At 38.1% G+C, this 24773-nt stretch overlaps 1 protein-coding gene across 3 annotated transcripts in view; it reads left to right on the top strand.

Annotated features, from left to right (window-relative positions):
* tcea3.L (ctranscription elongation factor A (SII), 3 L homeolog) overlaps positions 1–5734 on the top strand; it is a 37617-nt gene extending 31883 nt beyond the window's left edge. For 2 of the 3 annotated variants that reach the window (XM_041581937.1, XM_041581936.1), the window contains 2 exons: positions 3213–3284; positions 5482–5734. In XM_041581937.1, the coding sequence (XP_041437871.1) occupies positions 3213–3284; positions 5482–5490 (81 nt within the window). In that variant the 3' untranslated portion in view covers positions 5491–5734. The remainder of the gene's footprint in view (positions 1–3212; positions 3285–5481) is intronic. The other variant, XM_041581938.1, reaches the window with a different exon arrangement.
* Positions 5735–24773: the final 19039 nt, after the last annotated feature.

Raw genomic sequence — 24773 nt, 5'->3', positions numbered from 1 at the left:
ATTTAAGACAGCGACATTTTGTGCATACTGCTACTGAAAAATGCCTTACCCTTTAAACAAAACAGGGATTGTTTGTCCATATATTGCAATATATTTAAGCTGGCCAACTACGTCAAAGTCATCCCATATCTGGCCAGTCCTATGCTCAATTTTCATCTGATTCATTAAGAATTCTATGGTTTAATTATACATTTTATAAAAGGGACGAATACGTTTTACCTGCAACTTACTAGCTGCTTTCAAAGTAAAACTCCCAAACTTGGCTGCCCTTTTATTAGACACCAGTGGGATTCTTAATGAATCAGATGAAAATTGAGCATAGGACTGGCCAGATATGGGATGACTTTGACGTAGTTGGCCAGCTTAAATATATTGCAATATATGGACAAACAATCCCTGTTTTGTTTAAAGGGTAAGGCATTTTTCAGTAGCAGTATGCACAAAATGTCGCTGTCTTAAATATATTGATAATGGGTTGAGTGCAGAGGAATCTTGTATTTGTCTATATGTATTTTGTGGTCACACCCTCATTGCACCCCCGCCTAATGTTTTTAAAAACTAGTGGTGAGCACAACTTTCCCTTGTTTGTTATAGTTCTACAAGAGCAGTGACCAGCTCCATGTTGTAGCTCCCACCCCCTCCAACTATAGTCAGGTGATCCCACTGGTGTCTAATAAAAGGGCAGCCAAGTTTGGGAGTTTTACTTTGAAAGCAGCTAGTAAGTTGCAGGTAAAACGTATTCGTCCCTTTTATAAAATGTATAATTAAACCATAGAATTCTTAATGAATCAGATGAAAATTGAGCATAGGACTGGCCAGATATGGGATGACTTTGACGTAGTTGGCCAGCTTAAATATATTGCAATATATGGACAAACAATCCCTGTTTTGTTTAAAGGGTAAGGCATTTTTCAGTAGCAGTATGCACAAAATGTCGCTGTCTTAAATATATTGATAATGGGTTGAGTGCAGAGGAATCTTGTATTTGTCTATATGTATTTTGTGGTCACACCCTCATTGCACCCCCGCCTAATGTTTTTAAAAACTAGTGGTGAGCACAACTTTCCCTTGTTTGTTATATATATATATATATATATATATATATATATATATATATATATATAGTCAACTACAAGAGGTCCTCTGCACTCAACCCATTATCAATATATTTAAGACAGAGACATTTTGTGCATACTGCTACTAAAAAATGCCTTACCCTTTAAACAACACAGGGATTGTTTGTCCATATATTGCAATATATTTAAGCTGGCCAACTACGTCAAAGTCATCCCATATCTGGCCAGTCCTACTCTTAATTTTCATCTGATTCATTAAGAATTCAATTGCTTAATTATACATTTTACAAAGGGACTAAGTTTTACCTGCAACTTACTAGCTGCTTTCAAAGTAAAACTCCCAAACTTGCCTGCCCTTTTATTAGACACCAGTGGGATCACCTGACTATAGCTGGGAAGGGTGGGAGCTACAACATGGAGCTGGTCACTGCTCCTGTATAAACTATAACAAACAAGGGAAAGTTGTGCTCACCACTATTTTTTAAAACCATTAGGCGGGGGTGCAATGAGGCTGTGACCACAAAATACATATAGACAAATACAAGAGGTCCTCTGCACTCAACCCATTATCAATATATTTAAGACAGAGACATTTTGTGCATACTGCTACTAAAAAATGCCTTACCCTTTAAACAACACAGGGATTGTTTGTCCATATATTGCAATATATTTAAGATGGCCATCTACATATATATATATATATAATCAGTCCATGAAAGCAATCACGGCCACGATCATCAAACATATATCAAAGAGTTTTTATTGGTGCGTTTTGGCTCACACAGAGCAGTCATCAGGATAGTGATATATATATATATATTTATTTGCAGAAAGAAGCGACACTCACAGGATGTTTTCAATGCAGGATAGTTGTGTATTTATTCCACTCAACGTTTCGATCCCCCACAGGGATCTTCGTCAGGAGATTACAAACAGGTTTTGTTTGTAATCTCCTGACGAAGATCCCTGTGGGGGATCGAAACGTTGAGTGGAATAAATACACAACTATCCTGCATTGAAAACATCCTGTGAGTGTCGCTTCTTTCTGCAAATATCTATTTACTTTGGCTGGCACCCAGGTTTCTACCGAGTCAACGGAGTGCACCCTTGGATTTCGTATATATATATTTATAAATATATAAATATATATATATATATATATATATATATATATATATATATATATATATATATATATGAAATATAAGTCCTGTTACTATATTTATCACAGAGGTATGATTCATGTGTGATTGCTTAGCACAAAAAACACAGAATTATTATTGTATATGCCTATATACCTTGGAGAATGCTGGAAGTTGTAGCTCAATGCCAAGTGCACAGCTGGAATACATATAACTGGCATATTCTTTTCTAATGCAAATACTGTACATTCACAATATATATTGCTTATCCATGGAGTATATTCAGTGAATGAGATAACACGTCATTATTCTGTTGCATAAACCATTATTCCTGCTGCTTCCAGTTATATTTTATGTAGGTTGCCCCTTGTTCTTTCTCTGTTCCCCTCAATTTCTCCCTCACCCTTTTCAATATTGAAATAAAAAGCAAAGATGTGTCACTGCAACCAGGGCATTATTACTAATGAGCTCATCTGCTGCACAACAGAAAGGAGTATGCAAGTGGCTGAAATGGGTTTCTTTTTTTGGACAGTATCAGGAAGTGCTTGTATGGATTCTGCTGTACAATGATTTGTATTATTCATTTCTGGTAATTTAAAGCTTGTCTGTTGTTTGTTGAAAGGAGGTCAGACAGGACATGTAGCAGCTGAGCTAACTTTCCACTGCAATTTGAAGCTAGAGTTTGTTCTTGAATATATGCAAATTAGTATATTTTTACATAGAAAAATGTAAAACTGTAATTTAATATAAATATGTAAAAATCGTTTGAGTGAAGTAGTAGGAAGATTATCTAATGCTCTCACTACAGGGGACTTGGAAAATCTCATTGTGCCTCTAGAATTGTAATTGTGTGTGTTGTATGTCATACTGTAAGCACTGTCTAGTTATATATATTTATTTATTTATAATAGATTAATAGATGGATCAATAGATAGATATAATATATACAAATATATTTATATGTAAGTTTAAATCTATGAATCTATGCTCTCAGGTGCAGACCAGAAGTGCTGATAAACCCATGACAACATTTGTCATGTGTAATGAGTGTGGAAATCTCTGGAAGGTGAGATTATCCCTCCCACTCTCCTGTCTCTCACCCTGCTACCCCTTTTCCTTCATCATTTACCTGGGGTAACTGACTTGCAGCTTAAAGAGCAATTCACCTTCATTAGCAAACCTGTAATAACAGAAATGTGTTCAAACTTTCATTACCTGCCAAATTTTGTAAAATGAACATGGTCATTAGGGGGTGTGGTCAAAAAAAGTGTAACAGCGCTGCGCGTGCCAAAGTTTTTTTCTCCCTTTTTCTATTTCCAAAAATTTCAGATTTAGAGGAAAAAATTCATCTGGGTGAAATATACTGGGGGTAAGGGGGGCCTGAACCTCAGTTTCTGCTTCCTCTTCTAGTCATAGTTAGTGATGGGCGAATTTATTCGGCAGGCGCAAATTTGCGCGATTCGCCGCCAGCGAATAAATCGAGAAATGCCCGCGAAAATTCGCGGCAAAAAATTCGCCGGCGTCAACATTTTTTTTTTCGAAAAAACGGACGTCTATTTTTTTTCGCCGTTTCGCAAATTTTTCAGCGAAGCGAAACGCCGCAAATTCGCCCATCAATAGTCATAGTTAGAAACCCCCCATCCCCAGTCACTCTCCTACTTTTCACTGTAGCGGGCAGGTGGGTTTTAATAGCAAGGGGAGATCTATGTCCACTGGGATACTTCAATTATTTTTTTTGCATGGGTGGTGGCCGCACAGTTTAGTTACACCACCTTGTTGTCTACATGACATTGCATATTTGTGCGCTTTAAAGGAGAAGGAAAGGATAAAACGTTCAAAAAGGTCCACCTAAATACACCAGTAAACCCTCAAAGTAATGCTGCTCTGTGTCCTCTGTCAAAAGAAACACCACATTTCTTTCCTTCTATTGTGCACACATGGGCTTCTGTATCAGACTTCTTGCCTTCAGCTTAAACCTCCTTGTCCGGGGCCTGAGCATGATCAGTTTGCTCCTCTCCCCCCCCCTCCCTTCTCTACTGTAATCTGAGCCCAGAGCTATAAATGAGCAGGGAGACACTCAGGCAGGAAGTGATGTCACACCAAGCTAATACTGCAGCTGCTATCCTTAACAAACACTTTTTACTCAGGTATGGTAAAGCATTCTGTAGAATAAATATAGTTTTATAGCTTGCACTATTGGCAATAAAATGCCTCCATAGCTTTCCTTCTCCTTTACTTAACAGAGTGAAGTAACACCAGTTAATCAGCAATTAGCTTTAAATGTGTAGGTACTGGATCAATTATCAAGAAACCCATTATCCAGAAAGCTCAGAATTATGGGAGAGCCATCTCCCATACAATTTTAAGCAAATAGTTGTAATGTTTTATATCATTTCCTTCTTCTATGTAATAATAAAACAGTGCCTTTTACTTGATAGCAACTAAGCACCGTGAATCCATATTTGTGGCAAAACAATCCTGTTGGGTTTATTTAGGGGTATATTTATTAAAGGTCATTTTTACCTAAAAAAATTTTTGAGGATATTTTTCAGTCAAAACTCTAATTTTCATGTTAAAAAAACATAATTTTTTTTTCGAGTTTTGAAATTTATTAAACCCCAAAAGTGGAATAGCTGGAATCTGCAAATACTCCAGTTAAAACCTGTCTAGGTCATGTAGAAGTCAATGGTAGAGGTTCCTTCAACCATTTGAAGATGTTTGTAGACTTCATGATGTTTGGGGTTTTTTCCAGGGGGTTTTCGCTCGAAAATGGCAGATGTCCCTTTTACAATTGAAATATTTGTTGCCTTCATGATCTTCGAGGGTTTTGGGTATTTTGAAGCTGGTTCAAAAAAGTCGTATAATTCAAATTGTTACATAATTTTGTCAAGACCTTTCCCGCATGTACAATTTTCATTCAGATTTTTTTAGTAAATTAAATCAAATTGTGGTTGGGCGTTAGGTCGAATTTTTAAAATAACTAGATAAATTTGAGTTTTAATAAATATCCTCTTAATGTATGGTGATTCAAATTATGGAAAGATTATAATGTCTATACTGGTACTAATGTTAAAAAGAAATCTTGGATTGGGTGCTATGAGTTAGTATCCTGAGGCACATATAGCCAACATTAGCAATTTAGTGGCACTGTTTATAAATGTTTAGAAATTTTCAAAAAGCTTACACAAATTTAGGAAAAATGCTTGCCTTTGGTCACCCACTTTGCTGTTCTCAAGCCTTTGATCACCATCTTTCTCTTGCAGTTCTGCTGATCTATGAATTTCCAAGTTGAGTACTACATGCAATGTGTTGGACTGCCCTTTCAAAGAGCAGTGTTCTTCTGACTCCTATGTTTCATATCCATGTCTTCATTTTTTCTGTCTTCGTTTGTCTCTGTCTGTACATTACATCTTCTCAAGCTTTCTCTTTTTTCTTCTCCTTCTTTATCTCTCATAAAACCATAATCAGAGTGGCAAGGGTACCAGCCATGTCTAATATTAAACATTTTAAATGGAATTTGTACCATACTTTTTTGTCATTTATTTTGTCCTCTATGAGCTGTTATGTATGAACCGCATAGGATTAGAATTATCCTCACATAAACCAGCTTTCAGAATGTCCAGCCAACCATCCTGCTTGCTGATTGGTCAGAATTTTTTTAACATTTTGGATTTACACGGATGGCCACATTGTACTGATCCAACAGAAAGATCCACATGCCCCATGCGGGCAGTGCAGTTCTGGGGAGGACAATGACATATTAATGTGTAGAAGTTTGGGTCCCTATTTTCCATTTATGCAATGGCACCAGCATTTGATTTGCAAACTTGCTGTGAACACCTCCAGGACCGAATTTGCGTCTGCACGCACCCTCCCCGTGTGAGCGCAGCTCAGGAACGATGCATTCCTAATGCAGCTGGGCTGCATGCCGCCCCTAAAATTTCACTGTCCTGGGCCCAGGCTTTTGTGGCCTCACACAAATCCGGGCCTGAACGCATCTACAAACAAAAAGCACTTGAAATTACTCCAGGATCAATATGCACTACTGAACTTTGCAAGTACTGATTTGCTTCAATAAAGACACATTGGTTTTTAGAGTACTTATACATGTACTTCTGTGTTGGACTTTGGCAGCAGCATCCCCTGCTACCTAGTTCCCACTGCCTGTGCTTAGTGTGCATTGTCCCTATGTGGATATTACTGAATTGCTCTCCTTCTTTGCTGCCTCTTCTTTCCCTAGCTGTGGATATATCTGCCCTTCTTCTACCTTCTTCTACCTCAATAAAATATTGATATTGCATGTAGATGTCTCTTGTGAATGGCACACACGTGTGGATCAGGCTGGAGTTCAGAAAAAATGTTGTGAATTCTCCAACAGGAGTTTAGCCCTATTGAGCTGGTTAGAAGAAGTAAAATAGGAAACTGAGCAGAGAAAGGTACAGAGGTGTATTCAGAGTGTGCTCATTGATAAAAGTGCATATTAACTTTTGAAACAGACATGCATTACAGACAACAGATATTTAAACAGGTTTTTCTGTCACACCACACATCAGACAGGTGGGATAAATGGCAATGGATAGTGTCGAGAGAAGTGGTGCTGGTGTGGGCTTAAAGGAGACGGAAAGGCTAAAATTAAGTAAGCTTTATTTTTAAGGAAGGTCTATATAAATACACCAGTAAACCCTCAAAGTAATGCTGCTCTGAGTCCTCTGTCAAAATAAACACAGTTTCTGTCCTTCTATTGTGTACACATGGGCTTCTGTATCAGACTTCCTATTTTTAGCATAAACCTTCAGAGCTAGGGCTTTAACATGCTCAGTTTGCTCCTCTCTCCCTCTCCCCCTCCCTGCTGTAATCTGAGCCCAGAGCTATGAGACTTGGCAGGAATTGATGTCACACCAAGCTAATATGGCAGCTGCTATCCTAAAGAAACAGAGAGCTTCTAGAGCTGTATACTTAGGTATAGTAAAGCATTCTGAAGAATAATTACGGTCTTATAGCTTGCACTGATGTGGCTAATCTATTGGCAATAAACAGCTTCTGTAGCTTTCCTTCTCCTTTAATGCAGTGGTTCTGTGGCTGGCTGCTGGCTAGAAATTACGATGTGGCTTTGGATCAGTTTAGGGGCGATCAAAAGTGGGAATGTACTTCTTGGGGGAATGCCTCAGTGTGAGTTTTGAAGTGGGGGGCTGACATTTTCCTGCCTAGGGCCCCATTTAGTCTGTATCAAAGTGTGTGTTCTGGTGAGTGTAGGTCAGTTTTTTAAATGTAATTTTTAAATAATTTTTGGTTTTTAATACAAATCATAATTATCATGAACCGAATGTTCAGTTACACAAATCATTAGCTATCTGTCGTTTGCAACAGAAAGCTGGTGGCCAGTGGAAGATAGATAGACCCTCCGTAGTGCTGATCTATGGAAGCATCAACAGGGAAGCGGTACCCTAGCTATTCTTATCATTGCTTACTGTGTGTAGGTGGGTACTACACTCTTATACAGATTTTGGTAGTAAAACTCAGAATGCAAAATAGTTGGGCTGGAATCTTTTTGCTAAACACATATCATTATGGAGTCATGTGAAATCCATTCAAAATTGCAACAAAGCCTTGCGATTACTCAACATAATTAAGAGTTTTGTACTGAACTGTGAACTTTATTTGGTGTGACTGTTGAATCTATTAGCTCGCTCAACCCACTGCGAGAATTACTGATATTTGGGGGGAGGGGGGAGGTAAGTCCAGGGTTTCAGATGCATTTTTTGAGTAAATTTGCAACACAGTAAAGGCCAGCTAGCAGCTCATTGGCATAATGTCTATCTGTTGCCTGACACCTAGAAGATTCGCCAGGATGCCTTGGTCTGAAGCTTGTTATTTTATGGAGCACACAGAGGATTTTGCATTCATACACACAATGTACACACAGTGTAATATAAGTGGCTAGCTACATTCATTAAAAGTATATACAATGATGCGTGGCTGTTTTCCAATTAGTATGATTATTACTAATTATTACAAATTTTATTAAATTATGTATTTTTTTCTTCAATTTTATTTAATAATGTCATTTGTGCATGTCACATACTCATCATTTCTTATTATCTTAGAACTACGCACATATTATTGAGGAATTACCCATTTGCTTACACCCTAATATTGACATAGATTGCCAGTTGCTTTTCTTCAATGCATGCCTATTCGGAAAACACCCCTGCCCATTGCAAATGAAAACTGTGCCCTGCACCTTAGCCTAGACTGAAAAGCAGTTGATATGTATCAGGGTTATCTTGCATTTTGCGTTCTTTGGCACTCTTTCCTTGCACTTAATGATTGATTCACAAGAAATGGGTCACACAAGGTGTGGAAAGGCCCCGTAGCAGAAGGTTACTAATTAAAGGTTACTAATTACATTAGTAAATTAGTATTGGCCTAATAATATTAGCACTTGCATAGAGAACTAAATGATAGATTATAAAGGGCGGTGGTAAATACAACATTTTCTAATTGAACCAGTGTTGTTAGTGGAGTATAGAAGGCTCTGTCCTTGCTCATTTGCTTTTTAACTTTATTATTGACTTGGAGGTGGGCATTGTAAGTACTATCTATTTTGTTGATTAAACCAAATTATGCAAAATTATTAATTGCAAGTAGAACAACTGACTAAACTGGAGAACTGGGCAGCAAACAGGCATATGAGGATTAATGTTAATAAATGCAAGGTTATGCATTTTTTTTTACAACAGACTGTGCAAATCTAGGCAGTGTCAGTTAGTGGCTCATTTGGGAAAATCTGCCCTTGGGCAGTAACCAATTGTCACTCTCATTATTCTACCTGCAGGTGGCTTAAAGCTTATCACTAACTGGTTTCTCTGTGTTACTGCCCAGAAGCAAAATTGCCCAGAGTTTATAAATTAAACCTTCTGAAGAAAATAAAGTACTGTCTTGCATAAAAATAAGCATTAAATTTGGGGATGAATGTAATAAAAAGCCAATTAACAGCAGTAGGGAGAGAGTCTAGGGAATTGTTAAAACCAAAGACATTTCAGATACTCTAGGTCTAGGACCTGAACTAGGTGGGCACAAGCAGAAGAGGTACGTGCCCAGCACCCCCTCACTGTAAAACTATACTTAAAAAGCATGAAAGAATCCCTTTAATTAGCCAAACAAGAAGCCACCGCATTAGACTTGAGGAAGATAATTTGAGCTTCAGCAGCTGTGAGGACAGCAAGTTTGTGGAATGCCCTGTCCAGTGATTTTATGATGGCAGAATGTTTTTAACAATGTAAGATAACTTCTTGGTCAAGCACAATATCCGTGTGTGTGCGTGCGTGCGTGCGTGCACTGGGATCGTTTGGAAGGTTTGCATTTGTCCTTTTTGTCTTTTTTCAACACAAATAAATTATGTAACAATGTTGCTATGTGCCACCCCTCTTGTACAGTATTTTCAGGCAAGAGCCAATGCCATATAGAATACATATTCACAAATACAGATTGGAGGGAGATATCATACATTGCAGTCAGTAGGTTTTATGAGGAAGTGACCTTGCCAAATAAATGTGGCTGCTTTTATGAGGAATAGTAGAAAGCTGGATAGTAATGATGGGGTCTACTTAGACTTTTGCAGTCTTGGGAAGTCCACATAGATAGAAAACTGCCTGGAGGATCAGTGTCGTTTTCAATGGCTCATTACCTAATTGGATTAAAGTAGTGCAAGAGACAATTCTGCATAGTGCTTTTATTTTAATAATGACTTAGTACTAGAAGCAAACATTCAAAGCAGTGCATCTGTGTTTGTGGGTGATGCAGAGTTTTATAAACAATAAAACCCATCTTTACAGGATATCCTGTATGGACAGAATGGAGATTTTGATATCCAAGAGCAGATGAGTTTCAATGTAAATGCAGGATAATTATAACCTATACTAGGTTGAAACAGATCTAACAGTTCTTTTACATAAAGCTCTTCTAAACGTAACCATGCAGAATATTGAGCCCTGCAGCTGTTCTAACCCAGAACAGGGATATAATTTGTGTATTCCATCTGCATTTAATCATCAATTTTACATTTTAAAGCTAATGTATCAGTGTTTGCAGATGACACAATATTATCCAGCTCAATTAATTCCATCCAGGATGTGGCATCCTTGCAACATGATCTTGACAAACTGGCATTCTGGGCAGCTAAGTGGCAAATGAGATTCAATGTTGATAAATGTAAAGTTATGCACCTGGGATGTAAAAATATCCAAGCCACTTATACCCTTAATGGGACTGCACTAGGCAAATCCATTATGGAAAAGGACCTTGGAGTCCTTGTAGATGATAAACTTGGCTGTAGCAAGCAATGCCAGTCGGCAACACCAAGGGCAAATAAGGTCTTGAGCTGTATTAAAAGGGGCATAGAGTCAAGGGAGGAGTAAATATTGTATATATACTGTGGCTATAGGTCAGTTAGTCAGCCATTCAGGTTCGAAAAATGTATTTGCTGATGCACCATATTGGTAAGACAGGTCACAGACATTTTGGGGGCCTGAAAAATAATTTGCTGTGGGCTCAGTAATATATAGTTATGCCACTGGTTATTACATGTAACTGGGATACAAGCTGCAGAAAACATCGCTCTAAGGAGCACAGGACCTCTATGTTTCACACTTACCAATAATCACAAGAAAATGATAGAATTCCCTTTACAAACTGTACCTGCACTGTGAGCATTTTGAAATCATGAGAAATGGGATGGTATGTAAGAGAGGGACCATATCCCAGCCATATAATTGCATGAAAAGCAACATGTTTAAGGCAAAATGAGGCACCTGTATTCTAGCATTACTTGTGCAACATTTTGCAGTGACTGGTGTTTTTTCTGGAGAATATACTGTTTGTTAAACAGATCAACAATCTGTTTTAAAAAGGGAAAGGAGATGCAGTGAAAGAAATGGAGGCCAGGACATAGACAGGTAGAATACACAGCAGAATAGTTGTTACGATAAAACACAGCAGTCCAGGTTCTGACTGGATCAGGAGGGGTTAATCCAGTATATCAGCAAGGAGCTTCACGCAGTCTTAGAACAATACATGGACACTGGTACCAACTACATAAATTAGTGCTCTCCCTTTCTGAGACCATGAGGTGGCAGTACAAGCATCTTACTTATATTCGTCTGCAAGTTTTTTTTTTTAAATTATTTAATCTGTTTTTTTCCCCCACTCCCCCCAATTGATTTCACTGCTGCGTTGCACCTCTGACCCATTGCCATCCTCCTTTATTCACTTACAAAGGGAGAACAAGTGTATTAGATCAAGAGAGACTATGATTGATAAAACTGATAGACAAACACATACACACACATCTTCAAATAAGCATTGCCTGCAGAACTCATTTATTCTAAATCCAACATATTTCACACATGAAATTAAAGCTACTCTGTTTTGCATGCCCACCCAAGAGAATGCCTCTTTGCTACTGAATATTCTAACTGACCCTAAATATGCAGAGCTCTATCATTGTAAACGCTCTTTACAAATGTACACTTTTTAATAATGAAGAACTCTGCTACCATAGCAACTGTTATTGTGTTACATTTCTCTTAACAGGGAAAGGAGAAAAAGGGGGTGGAGTGTTGGTTTCAGTATTCCTCAATATCTCCACAGTAGTATATGCATTGAAGCCTGCAACTAACATTATCTGGATCTTTTGTTACCAATCAGTAGATATTGACAAAACAGCTAACAGTGTCATTTAGTAGAGGTATAGCTAGAGGCTATCCTTCCCCCATCCCCAAGCCCATCCAAGCAGGTACATAGATCATAAACATTTGTGAGGTGCAGGGGGGGGGGAGTGTGTGTGTGTGGGGTGGTGTCCTTTAACGTCCAAAAACAAATATGTTGCAAATGACCACCGGTTTCTTACAGGAGAACTAAACCCTCCACGGTGATAAGTCCACACTGGCCCCCCCTCCCTGCCCCCTGGTAAGTGTTACCCCAGAATTGTGTCCCCTGTAGGATTACTGACGGCAAATGCAGGGTGAGCACAGCAGTGTTGACGGACGCCATCTTCCGGTGCACATATTTCCAGCTGGTGGTAGATAAATGAAGCAGTCAACAATAAACATGGCAAATTTTTGAGGCTTGTCCACTGTACGGTCAGTAATCCTACAGGGGACACAATTCTTGGGTAACACTTAGCAGGGGGCCAGTGGTGACTTATCACATGGGGGTTTAGTTCTCCTTTAATCGCTCCCAAGTCCTGATCAGTTTAATCATGCACATTCCTAACCTACTGCCCATGTCTATGGTCATGGAGGACGGAAATGATCATCATCATTATTATTATTATGTATTTGTAAAACAACAACATATTCCGCAGCATTACAATAAATGGGTGTATACATTGAACATACAAGAAAGCAAACAAAAACACCCAATATCCAATACAAGGTAAAGAGGGCCCTGCCCAAAACCGCTTACAATCTAAAGAGAGAAGGGCAATATGTACAGTAGAAGCAGATATGTCAACAAGCTCCACATGATTAGGGTGGTAATGATCCACTCCTGGATTTAATATACTTAGAGTTAGTTGACATTTGTGGTACCTGTGCATGATATACAAGTGTAGGGCCTCACATAGGCAGACTCAGGGTAGAGGGGATTGTTCTGAGTGCATCTTAAATGCCTTTTATATTTAACTAGTAAATAGCACACTATGCAATATAATACATTGGCCAAGCCTCAAAAATTGTGCCATGTTTATAGTACAGGTATGGGATCCATTATCCGGCAACCCGTTATCCCAAAAGCTCAGAATTATGGAAAGCCTGTCTCCCATAGACTCCATTTTATCAAAATCATTCCTTTTTCTCAGTAATAATAAAACAGTACTTTGTACTTGATTCAAACTATGATATATTTAATCCTTATTGGAAGCAAAGCCAGCCTATTGGGTTTATTTAATGGTTACATGATTTTCTAATAGACTTAAGGTATGAAGATCCAAATTACGGAAAGATCTATTATCCAAAAAAAACCCAGGTCCCGAGCATTCTGGATAACAGGTCCCATACTTATACAGTGCTTCATTTATCTACCACTAGCTGGAAATATATGCTAAACTGGCTCACAATATATATATAGACACACGTGGCATTCAACAGCAATGGCATTTACAATTATATTTAATCTTTAAAACTATTTAATAAATATTCAGCTGAAAGTTTCTTAGAATTAGATTTTTTCAGCGAGGACCTACCTGGGAGAAAGAGAAAGAAAGAGCCCTGTGCAACAAATAGTCTACTGGGAATAGGCAGGGGCACAAGTTGATGTTTATAGCTGGGAACATTACTACATTTTTGTATTCTGTATAACTACTCAGCTTTAAAGGGAAGCCCTCAGACTGGAGAAATGTAGAGAGAAACAGCCTTAGTACTTGATCATCTGCTTATAAGAGTATACAGTTTGCTAGTTCAAATGTGCACTCTACATTGCATTTGTAGCATTAATATAATAAATACACACTTATCTTCATTATATTGGAAATAATGTAACTTTCTTGTATAATAATATGATGATTTTTAGATATCACCAACACATTCCAGGCCATATGCCATGTGAACTTATGCTGGTTTCTGGACTCCATGGTGACATCTTGCATTTTAGAGTAGGAGAGGTATTTCCTATAACCAACCAGATTCAATTCTGCCATGTGACAGAAGTGACTCCAACAGAGGACAGAAAAATAACACAGCTCTAAAACAAAAGAAAATAATATATTTAACAGTTTGTGGCATTTGAGGATAATAAGTTGTTGGATACAATTCTGGAGTTTTGTCATGTTACATATAGATAATATCTATCCTTTGCTTATTTAAATGACATACATATATAGTATATACATAGCTTAACTATTAACAGAAGCAACCTGTATAGAAGCTCCCAATAATTACATGTGAAAATGTAAATTTGCAGAGAATTAATGTAATGTTAAAAAATTCATTTTGCAGAGAATGGCCTTTTTTTCTAGACTAGTTCAGGAAAATGTCTTTCTTGGGTATATGTTTTGCTCTGAATTGAAAAAGACATAAATTACTTTCCATTTAAACATATATCTTTTTTTTTCATTTTAGCTTGTTATGTTATATGTCAGGAATATCTTTACAAGTAATGCCAATCTTTGAAAGGTAAATTTGCCTAGAATAATTACAGTATATAGAAGAAAGGGTTAGACGGGATCAATGGTTTTCCTTACCTCCCTGCCTGCACTGTGACTGTACATTCTCTCTCTAGGGGCTCTGTGAATTGAGATGAGGAACAAGAGTGAACTGTTGTGTAGGCTGTAGAGGGGGAAATGTGTGTGTGAAAGACAAAAGAAAATTATGGTTGGCAAAGAGTCAGAATGTACAGATAAAAATATTTAAGGAAAAGAAACAAAACATATGGGAGATTTGAAGGAGAGGGGCAAGGTGGCATGAAAAACAGAAGTTGTTATAGAGATGGAAACCTAAAAATGTGGAGGAAAATTCAAAGAATGGATCAAATAAGAAAATGAAATAGAGGGAGAATAAAATAGAAGATACTATAGGGGGAATTGGTGAATGTAAATGGAACACAAGAAATGTATGAGGAAAGGGGGAAAAGGTAAAAAGGAGGAAGCTGGCAAGAGGGAGGAGAAAATGAGGTAGATAAAAAATACATAGGGCATTAGCAAAGTGTCAGAAGGAAAAAAATAAGGGGTGCAAGAGAAGCAAAGAGAGAAAAAGAGACTTACAGAATTAGGTAGTTGTAGAAGAAAAAAACAAAGAATATTTTGGTGGGTTCACCATTTATTTTACCAATGAATGACCCCATCATCTGAATCTAGCATTGCTAAAATAGGTATATTATTAGTCACAGTATTAGTCACATATCAAGACTAGTGATGAGTACTGTAAGTTGAAAAAATAGAATCAGGATATGACCAATGGCAGTGCATAACTAGTTGTTACTTAGCTCCACAGCAATTAAGATTTAGGGCCCCCAACATATCCAGAGGTTGTTGTGTTTTACCAGTATATGTAATTAGCTTATTAATTAGGGCCTCATGTTGCCCACTATACCTCCTGGGCCTCCTGCAGTTGCAGGGTCTGTTCCTCTGTAGTTACACCCCTGACCAATGGCCATTCATTTACAACCTACACAATTTGCAGTCAAACTGAGTATTCAGATAAATACTTGAGTACTTTTCTAAGGGGATCTAAACTCAATTTGTTGAGTTCCACAAGTGACCTCATATACTAAGGGGGTTATTTACTAAAACTTGAATTTATCAGATTTGTTCATTAAACCAAGCTCAACCAAACTCCCATCCAAGATTTTATTTTATTTATCAATAACTCAAACAATTCGGGTTGGGAAAAAAAACTCAATAAAATTCAGTGAAAAACCCGAAACGTACACATTTTTTGGATTTGACGCCCCAAATCGCTCAATCTTTTTGGATTATTGTCGATAACCCCAGATTTTTCGGATTATCGGACGAAACCCAGAGCAGATCACGATATCTTCAAATTGTAAAAGGGACATCTTCCATTGACTCATACATGGCCTTCACAGGTTTCAGATGCCAGACTAGCGGATTCTGACTTTTTGCAGCTTCGGTATAACAAATCCTGTAAAAATTAGAGTTTTTGTCCAAAAAACCTCAACCACAAAAAAGGCAAGGTCCATAAAAGAAGTACAACCCACCTTGTTTGTTACACTTTTCACCCTGCCCTAGGCACAAATCTTTGGGATCCAGAATTTTCTTATGAATTCAGTGCTGTATTCAGCTGAGGCCTGTATGTGGGCATCTCCCTGAACACACCCCTATCTTGTATAACATTCAGACATCCAACTAGGGAACGCTGAGGTGCAAGATGTAGTGGGGTCCTGAAATTACATCTTGCTTATGGCAGGCATTAATTACAGAGCTGTATTGCTCTTTAGCCCCTGTGCTAGATTCTACTGCTGTACTATTTATAATTCATAGGAAACTTATATTTATCAGTACTGCTTGATTTATTGTCAGCAGTATCAATAGCTTCATTAAGTATTACATGGACCAGTTATGCCAAAAGCAAAAACTTGTGTTGATGTTTATGTGTAAATGTGCTAGTAAAATCAGATCCCAACTCATTGAGGGTTCATCATTTAGATCACTATGACCTGTGCACAGTGCCCTAACCACAGAGGTTAGTATGCCAATTCTCAGGCACAAGTTCAAGTGCTAAAAATAAATATGCTGCAGGTGTTATCGATCGCATTGCATGCCTGGACCCTTTATTATGTCAGCCCTGAAGCAGCTGGCTGGGAAAGGCAAAATAATTCCAGCAGTTCTGGGGGAAAATTCATTCACAAAATGAACTAATGTGAAATAAAGGTTAGATATCAGGATTGTGTTCTCTTTTATGGGACATGAGAGCTTATCTATTATTATGGGGCAGGTGCAAAGTGCAAAAAATAGGCAAAAAGGGCACCCTTATGCTCATGTTTTGACCAAACTGAAGTTCCCTCCAGGCACTGCTAGTGCTTTATATATATATATATATATATATATATATATATATATATATATATATATAACAGAAAACAAACCGCACTCCAAGGACTTCGTGTCTCAAAAGCCAAGTGAAAGTTTATTCTTGCTCAACGTGTCGACGCTCCAACTGAGGCCGTCTTCATCACTCCCGTGAGTGATGATTCAATAAAATTCACTTTGATTGAACCATTTGAAGTGCGGATCCATTTTGAAGATTATATATATATATATATATATATATATATATATATATATATATTGAAAATGACATTTGAAGACCGTTTTTCAATTTTTATTACTTGTGGTTTTTGAGGGTTTTTTTTAAATTCAGCAGCTCTCCAGTTTGCAATTTCACCAATCTTTTTGCTATGGTCCAAATTCCTCTAGCACCCATGCATTGATTTGAATAAAAGACTGGGATATAAATAAGAGAGGGCCTGAATAGAAAGATGAGTAATAAAGATAACAGCAAATGCGTAGCCTCACAGATCATTTTGTTTTAGATCATTCAAAACCTATCAAAAAAGAAAAATTAATGCCAAAAATTAATGCCAATTGAAAAGCTAGCTAAGAAAGACTTCTATAACATACTAAAAGTTATCTTAAAGGTGAACCACCTCTTTAACATTACAGCACCCAGATGGCAACATATTAAGACAATTGCTGTATATATAATGTACAGCACTCTCTATATTTAAAAATAAAGGTATATCTATAAATATATATTAAAAATACATGCATAAACACAAAAAAATTTGTTTTTCAAGTAAAATAACTGTATACCTCATCTGTCCTTCTGAACTGCACCTTTTATATTATGTTAATAATAAACCTGTGTAAGGGTGACTTAATTTGCTATTTCTGTTCCGTTGAGCAGGTGCAGCACAGAAACAGGAGCAAATGAAGTCTTTTTAGTGTTGGTTACTTTTTTTTTTTTTTCTTCCTGTCCTGCAGCCAGCACACTTTTGCTGTGACCAGCACATAACTAGTACATAATGAGCTGAGAACTGTGTTTTAGGGGTAGAGGGAAGTGGCATGGCATAAGCATGCCCCAGTGCCACCCATGCATGCTTTAACTGTTGTACCTAACACAAAGTAAAGTGAATATAAGACTTTACTGGCATATTATTAGTTAGAAGCTGCCATGCCCCTATCATTAAGATGCTAAAATAATATTTTAGATAAGCCAACTGATTGATTTTCTGTGGATCTTTATAAGTAGGCTGCTAGAAATCGCTACTTACTGCATACCTCCCAACTGTCCAATTTTTCATGGGACAATTCTCAATTGTCCAGAGTTTCTCTTTGACCTCTTGCACTGACACCAGAAAAAGATACAATGTTTCTGAAACGTAATTAAATACTCAGCATCTGTACTTAAGATACATGTGTAACTATTTAAGATAAGCAGTTTTTTTGGGAGAACTGAGAGCTGCATCTTAAAGGGGTGGTTCACCTTTAAGTTAATTTTTAGTGTGTTATAGAATGGCCAGTTCTAAGCAACTTTCCAGTTGGCCGTCATTATTTTTTTTTTTATAGTTTTTGAATTATTTGCCTTTTTCTTCTGCCTCTTTCCAGTTTTCAAATGGGGGTCACTGACCCCATCTAAAAACAAATGCTCTGTAAAGCTACACTTTTTTTTATTTATTCCTACTTTTTAATGACTCGACTTTCTATTCAGACCCTCTCCTATTCATATTCCAGTCTCTTATTCAAATCAATACATGGTCATTTACATGGTAATTTGGACCCTAGCAACCAGAAAATGCAAACTGGAGAGCTGCTGAATAAAAAGCGAAATAACTCAAAAACCACACAAAATAAAAAATGAAAACCAATTGCAAATTGTCTTAGAATATCACTCTCTGCATCTTATTAATTGTTAACTCAAAGGTGAACAACCATTTTAAAGGGCAATTAACCTTCATTACCTTAACTGTAATAACACATAAAGCATGGCCCTAAAACCCCCAGAAATGTGTTCAAACTTTCCATAACCTGACAAATTTTGTTAAATAGATGCTGCATTGAGGGGGTGTGACAAAAATGGGTAAGGTCAAACAATTTTGTTGCATTGCCGAAGCCAGAACTTTTTGTCTCTCTTTATGATTTTCAAATGTTGGGAAGTATGTTACTACTCTGCACTAAAGCAACCTCAAGAAAGTCAGGAAATCCAGGCTAGAAGTTTCTAGTGGCATCTAAGTTTACAAAATCTTTGTTCTAGAAGGCATGTAAATCTAATTCCCAAAAACAAAAAACGTTTTTTAAGCATAATTTATATGTACAGGCAAACATTTCAACAGACTTGAATCACAGTTACAACTGGATATTGTTAGGAGAAAATAGGGAAAGGGCCCTGCTCGCAAGAGGGAAAGGGAATTGAGGCATATGGTGGGGTAGCCAGTGCAATTGTAAAGTTGCTGTTGATTATAATAGAAATGATCAGCAGGGCCAGATTTACATAGCAGCGCCCCTAGGACCATTGCCATTCTTCGCCCTGGTCCTATACTGTTTTCTTTATTATTATTATTAGCATGTATTTATATAGCGCCAACATATTGCGTAGCACTGTATTCTTTATGCACATGTGCAAATTTTCAGCATCTGGTCCGGAGTACTGGGGATTGGTGCAAAGTAAATTTTAAAAACTATTGTATCTCCTACGAATCCCCAGTGGTTTCGAAACCAATGCGGGTGTGGTTGGGCAGTATGCCGCCCCCTAAAGTTCTGCTTCCCTAGGCCCGGCCTTTCAACAGAGTGGGGGGTGTAGATTTCTTGAAGAATAACAGAGATGTTATTCCTTTGTATGCAGAATATTCATGGCAAAATTATCACATCACCATGTTTCAATGGATATTCCTTACACAAGAGATACCTGCCCTCAGTGTACTAGGATCTCACAATGTGCCCCAAGGGATGTCACTCACTATGTTTTACCCACTTAAATCCATACAGGCTACCAAGTGTCTAACCCACCAACTAACTAACTAACTAACTAACTAACCCACACTAATTTCTCCTTGTTGGAGCACAAAGCTTATTTTACTAGCTCACACTGTCTCTCAACTCTTAGTGGCCTATTATCATGCTGTTGTCGCTTAGCACCCAATCAGATCTTTGAAAACAGAAAGAAGGACAAAAAGTTTTGCCGCGCAGATACATTTCTTGATCACGCCCATTTTATGGCCCCTAATTTACCATACCCGTTTTATAAAATTTTTCAGGTTATGGAAAGTTTGAACACTTTTCTGAGGGTTTTAGGGTCAGGTATTATCTGTTATTACAGTTTTGCTAATGAAGGTGAATTGCCCTTTAAGATGTGGGTCACAGTTCCCTCAAGAGACCTGCTTATCTTAAATTGTTACAATTGTATCTTTACTTATCTTAAATTGTTACAAAGGTATTGAAGTGCACCTGCCACCTATTCTGGGCTCTCTGCCAAAAGCCAACTAAGTTTTAGAAACTGTATCTGTAAGCTGTCAAAATCGCGAAAAACGGGACAGTTGGGAGGTATGTATTAATATATGGGCATAAATAGGCCTCTGAGTGTATGCTATAAAAGGAGCTACCTGCCACTATCTGAAGCTCACATTCATGGAGTCTCTTTCGTTGACTTCCCCTCAGGTGTCTGGTTTACTTTTTGGGTCCTGGCTTTAAGGGCCAGATTTAAACTTTTTGGCACCCCTAGCCCTCGTACCCCCCACTGTTTATACCCCCCTGCCACTCGCACCTCCCCACCACTCACACCTGTCCCCCCACAGCTCACACCCTGAAACCCCAGAGACTTCCCATTCTACCCCTGGGCCAAATAGGAATATCAGCCTTTCATAGAGCATAGGTTATACTTCCCCATAGTAGGGATGGATAACACTTTATGTCACCTATAGTCCCATGATTGTTTGAAAACAAGGGGAACCATTGCTTTTTGCCAGTGGTATCTAACCAGCACAGGAGTACTTGTTTGATTACTGCCATGAAGGAGGACTGAATAACACTGTAACTTTCATTTGCTAAATATTATATGCAATCATACATGCAATGGGTAATAAGTCAGTAACCATTAAATACAGTAATTATAGTAAACTGTGCTCTGAGTACTGTGGGTCCCAATTGTAAATCACAGCATCTATTGCAGAACTACTGTAATTATAAGTTCAGTTTCAGGTTGCAGGTCTCGGCTTTAAACTCCTCACCACAGACATTTAAAGCCTACTTAATGCCTACTTCAATCAGCAGTGGTAGGCTTTAGTATGAAAGAGACCTAAAACAGAAGACGGTGCCTGGAAAACTTTGTAAAAATGAAATTGTTCATATAAAATATTTTGTTAAAAAAAAAGTTAATGAGTATGCCGTTCCTATAAACAAGTTTTGTGTAAACTGTAAAAATCTGTTTCAAGGAAAATGACAAAATCCGTCTAAATGAGCATTATCATTTCAGCACGGGCAAGCCCAATCTGATCCAATAAACTTGCTGTAACCTCCAAAGGGGAAAACACCCAGACACTAATAGCACAGATTAATGCTCAAATGTGCTGATACAAAAGACTTAAACTCAGACATAAGAACTCATTGACAGACATATACACACACAACAGGAATGCGTTGTCTAAAACAGAAACAACTTCAACAGAAATAATTAATAATAATACCCCCATATGTAATATAAGGAGCTAAGTATGCCCAAGAGCAATAACCTATGACAACCAATAAGATGCTTGTATTTAAACAGGTGACTAGGAAAATGTTGCCAGTGGTGTAAGTATTATTAGAGGAAGCAGACTCTTTGGTCAGGGGAGCCCGGGGAACAGTGGGGCCTGGACCATGGGGTCTGCTTCCTCTATATAGCATTAAATTCACCCCTCTACCCCGAGCATGAGGCAGAGATGGGGCCCCTCTGAGGATTTTTTTTTGAAGGGGTGAGCGATATTGGTTGCTATGGGTTACTGCCCCAAGCACACTTGGTGCCTTTTATTACATACCCAAATAGCATTTAAGTATTCTACTGGATACTATAAAATATTTTTTGAAACATTGTCCACAAGTAGTCCAAATCAGTAGTTTTCCATTACATGTGTACAATGTATATGTTAATTTCACTATAGTATATGCCAGTAATTGACATTTTGGTATAATGACCTCTGATGTCCTTGTCACTTGTCATTAGGATGTGATGGGACAGGAAAGATATCCAAATTAATTAAACGCCTTCATAGGTCCCAGGTGAGTGGAAGCAAGCACCACATTCCTTGTAAATGTTAAACTCTATTCCTGCCAGAACTCCCTATAGAATAAAGGAATGTGCAATGGAGGTCAGTGCCGTCTGCAATGTGTCAGCATAACCTTCATCTGCTTCCCTCTGGCCAAGAACCCTATAGTGTGTGTCAGTGTCACCTCTTACCTGCCTATGGTTGGTCTGGATGAAATTGCCACCAATTCTTATCATGGAAATAACCCTTGTAATGCAGCAAGCTGGAGATCTCTATTCCTCATAGGGTTAACTACCAATCAATCGCTTAAGAAAACTATCTTAAAATATTTAAATAACCCTAAACATGTCACTTTTATCTTCCCACGCTCCCACATGGGAAGGAGAGCGTCACTCACTCAATGCGGCACTCCATCCTTTATCTGAGATGTTAAGAGCTCAGGGGGAGATGTTAAGGGGGGAGTGCTAGGCAATGTGACAGGGAGGGAGAGGGAATTGGAGGGAAAGAAAAAGAAAGAGAGGGGGAAAGGGGCACATGGGGTAGCGGATGGAGAATGGAGAGGAGGAGAGAAGAGGAAGAATACAAATGAGAAATACAGGTAGAAGAGAAATCATTGCTATTCCTAGAACTGGAATGTTTTACAAGACATGTTGATGGGAAAATCAAATGTCTGATTTTGCTTTTTAAAGCAAGAATACTAATCTATGGCATTCTTTATCTGGCAGAGAAATAGTTAATAGTATCTGCAGCTCAGGTAAAGGCCAGAGAACATATGGATTACCGTACAATGTACAGAACTCTTTTTCTCATAAAAATATTGTGTGTTTGTAATATAAGGATAAGGAGACAGTGAGTAGGAAGAGAGTACGATTGTGTGGCTTAAGAAATGCAGTATACTGTGTGAAAAAGACAGAGAGATGTGTTTGTGTGTAGAAAAGAGAGAACCCCAATAATTTGTGAAGCAGATAGAAGGGTTTATTTCATAATATGGGGCTAACTTGAAAAAGTTGAACTAGTTTCCAGTAGCAACTAATATGGTATTTGCTTCCATTTCTAAATTATTATAGACTGCCGAAAGCTAATATTGATTGACTGCTACTGGCACCAGAACTATGTTTGTAAATCAGCCCCAGACAGTCCATTTACTAAACTGGGGCCATTTACTAAACAGTCCATTTACTAAACTGGCACCAATGTTTAGCATGTTGCATGTGCAACATGCTAAACATTGATGCCATTCCAAATGTGTGTTACTCTACAATGCAATTTTATTACACAGAATTCCAGAACGTTACCATTTTGTGCCTAATTATCAATATCAGAGCAACTTTTGCCTCAAGGCACAAGATGGCATCCATTTAAACCTGACATTTATTTGTGAGTAAATAGCATGTAGGACTGCCTATAGGTGCAACACAAAAGGGGACTCAGGAATTACTGGGTTGCACTTCCTATTCTGCAAAGCAGGTACAGTTAGTATGTTGTCACACAATTCAGTAACAGATGAGTGCAATTTGGGACATGTACATTTCATTTTTATGAGTGAATATTCTCATTGAAACAATATGACTTTTGAAAAAGAAAGAGTCGCACAAATGTTTTTTATTTTTGAGGTATGGTAAAGTAACTGTTAATCTGTAAGCTGTATGTTTGATACAATAGCATTTTGCATAAAAGCAGGTTTGACCTTGCGTATCTCATTTATGACAGTAATTTCGACTGTCTTTATGTCAAAAAATGGAGATCTTTGTGTAGTAATAAAGGTTTAAACATTAACAGAGCAAGGTTCTCTTTCTCGAGAGGAATAGGTTACATCACATTGCCACAATCTGCAAGGTAGAGTTTTTGTTAAGGTGGCTATACACTATAAGGTGACCTTCCCAAACAAGTGGATCTTTCCCCCGATATTCCCACCTAAAGTGTATTGGGCTTAATCTAATTTTTGGCCCTAGGGGGGCAGCGAGAATAGGAGCCATAACAGCAAGGTCCAAATCAACTAGCTGATGCAATCCTAGATCCGATGGGAACATCATACGCGCCCTATTGACATCTGGCCAGGTTGGCCTGTTGAAGGACCCCATACACAGGCAGATAAGCTGCCAAATTGGTCTAAAGGACCCAAATCAGCAGATGAAAATTGCTCTTGTATGGCCCCCTTTACACTGCCACATTAAGCATAAGTCCTTTCTGTAGCAGCAAAGGGTTGAATCGTTTCCTGACTTGGTGGGGAACAGGTTACACTGCCACATGCTGGAGATCTGGAAAAAATCAAGAGTTTACATGAGTGCGGTGTGCAAAGCTGTAAAACTCAATGTTGGCAGCAGAGCAGTTACACTTGGAAGCTCTGCAGGGATCTTTGAGTGGTAGGGAAGGAAAGGATAGCGTTATAACAATCCACAGAGCTCACACTGATTTGGAATCTTGCCTGTGCCCAGCAGAGCTCCCAAACTACATTGTCAGCATCTGTTTCTGGCAGCATCTAAAGGATTAGACTAACCATGTCTGTGTTATGCCAAAATATACTACCTTGTATGTTATCTTTAAAGAGTAATTTAGGGGTTACACAGCAAAATTACAGTATGTCTTTCTCCAGCATGAGTCCACTGATGAGATATGGATTACATAAGGGTCAGTGTTTAGAACTGGCAAGGCAAAATATGTCTGACCTATGGCCCTTTAGCTGTTCTTGCACTAAAACTCTCTGTAACCCCCCCCCCCAACAGTAAAGTGGTGGTGGAAGTTGAAATTAAGGTCTGAAGGGCAGCAGTTGGGCAACATTAATATAAACTATTGCTATTGCGAT

This window comes from Xenopus laevis, chromosome 2L, assembly GCF_017654675.1.
Source record: "Xenopus laevis strain J_2021 chromosome 2L, Xenopus_laevis_v10.1, whole genome shotgun sequence".
Lineage (NCBI taxonomy): Eukaryota > Metazoa > Chordata > Amphibia > Anura > Pipidae > Xenopus > Xenopus laevis.
Note: the sequence above shows the minus strand (reverse complement) of the source record. Positions and strands in the feature narration are given on the sequence as shown.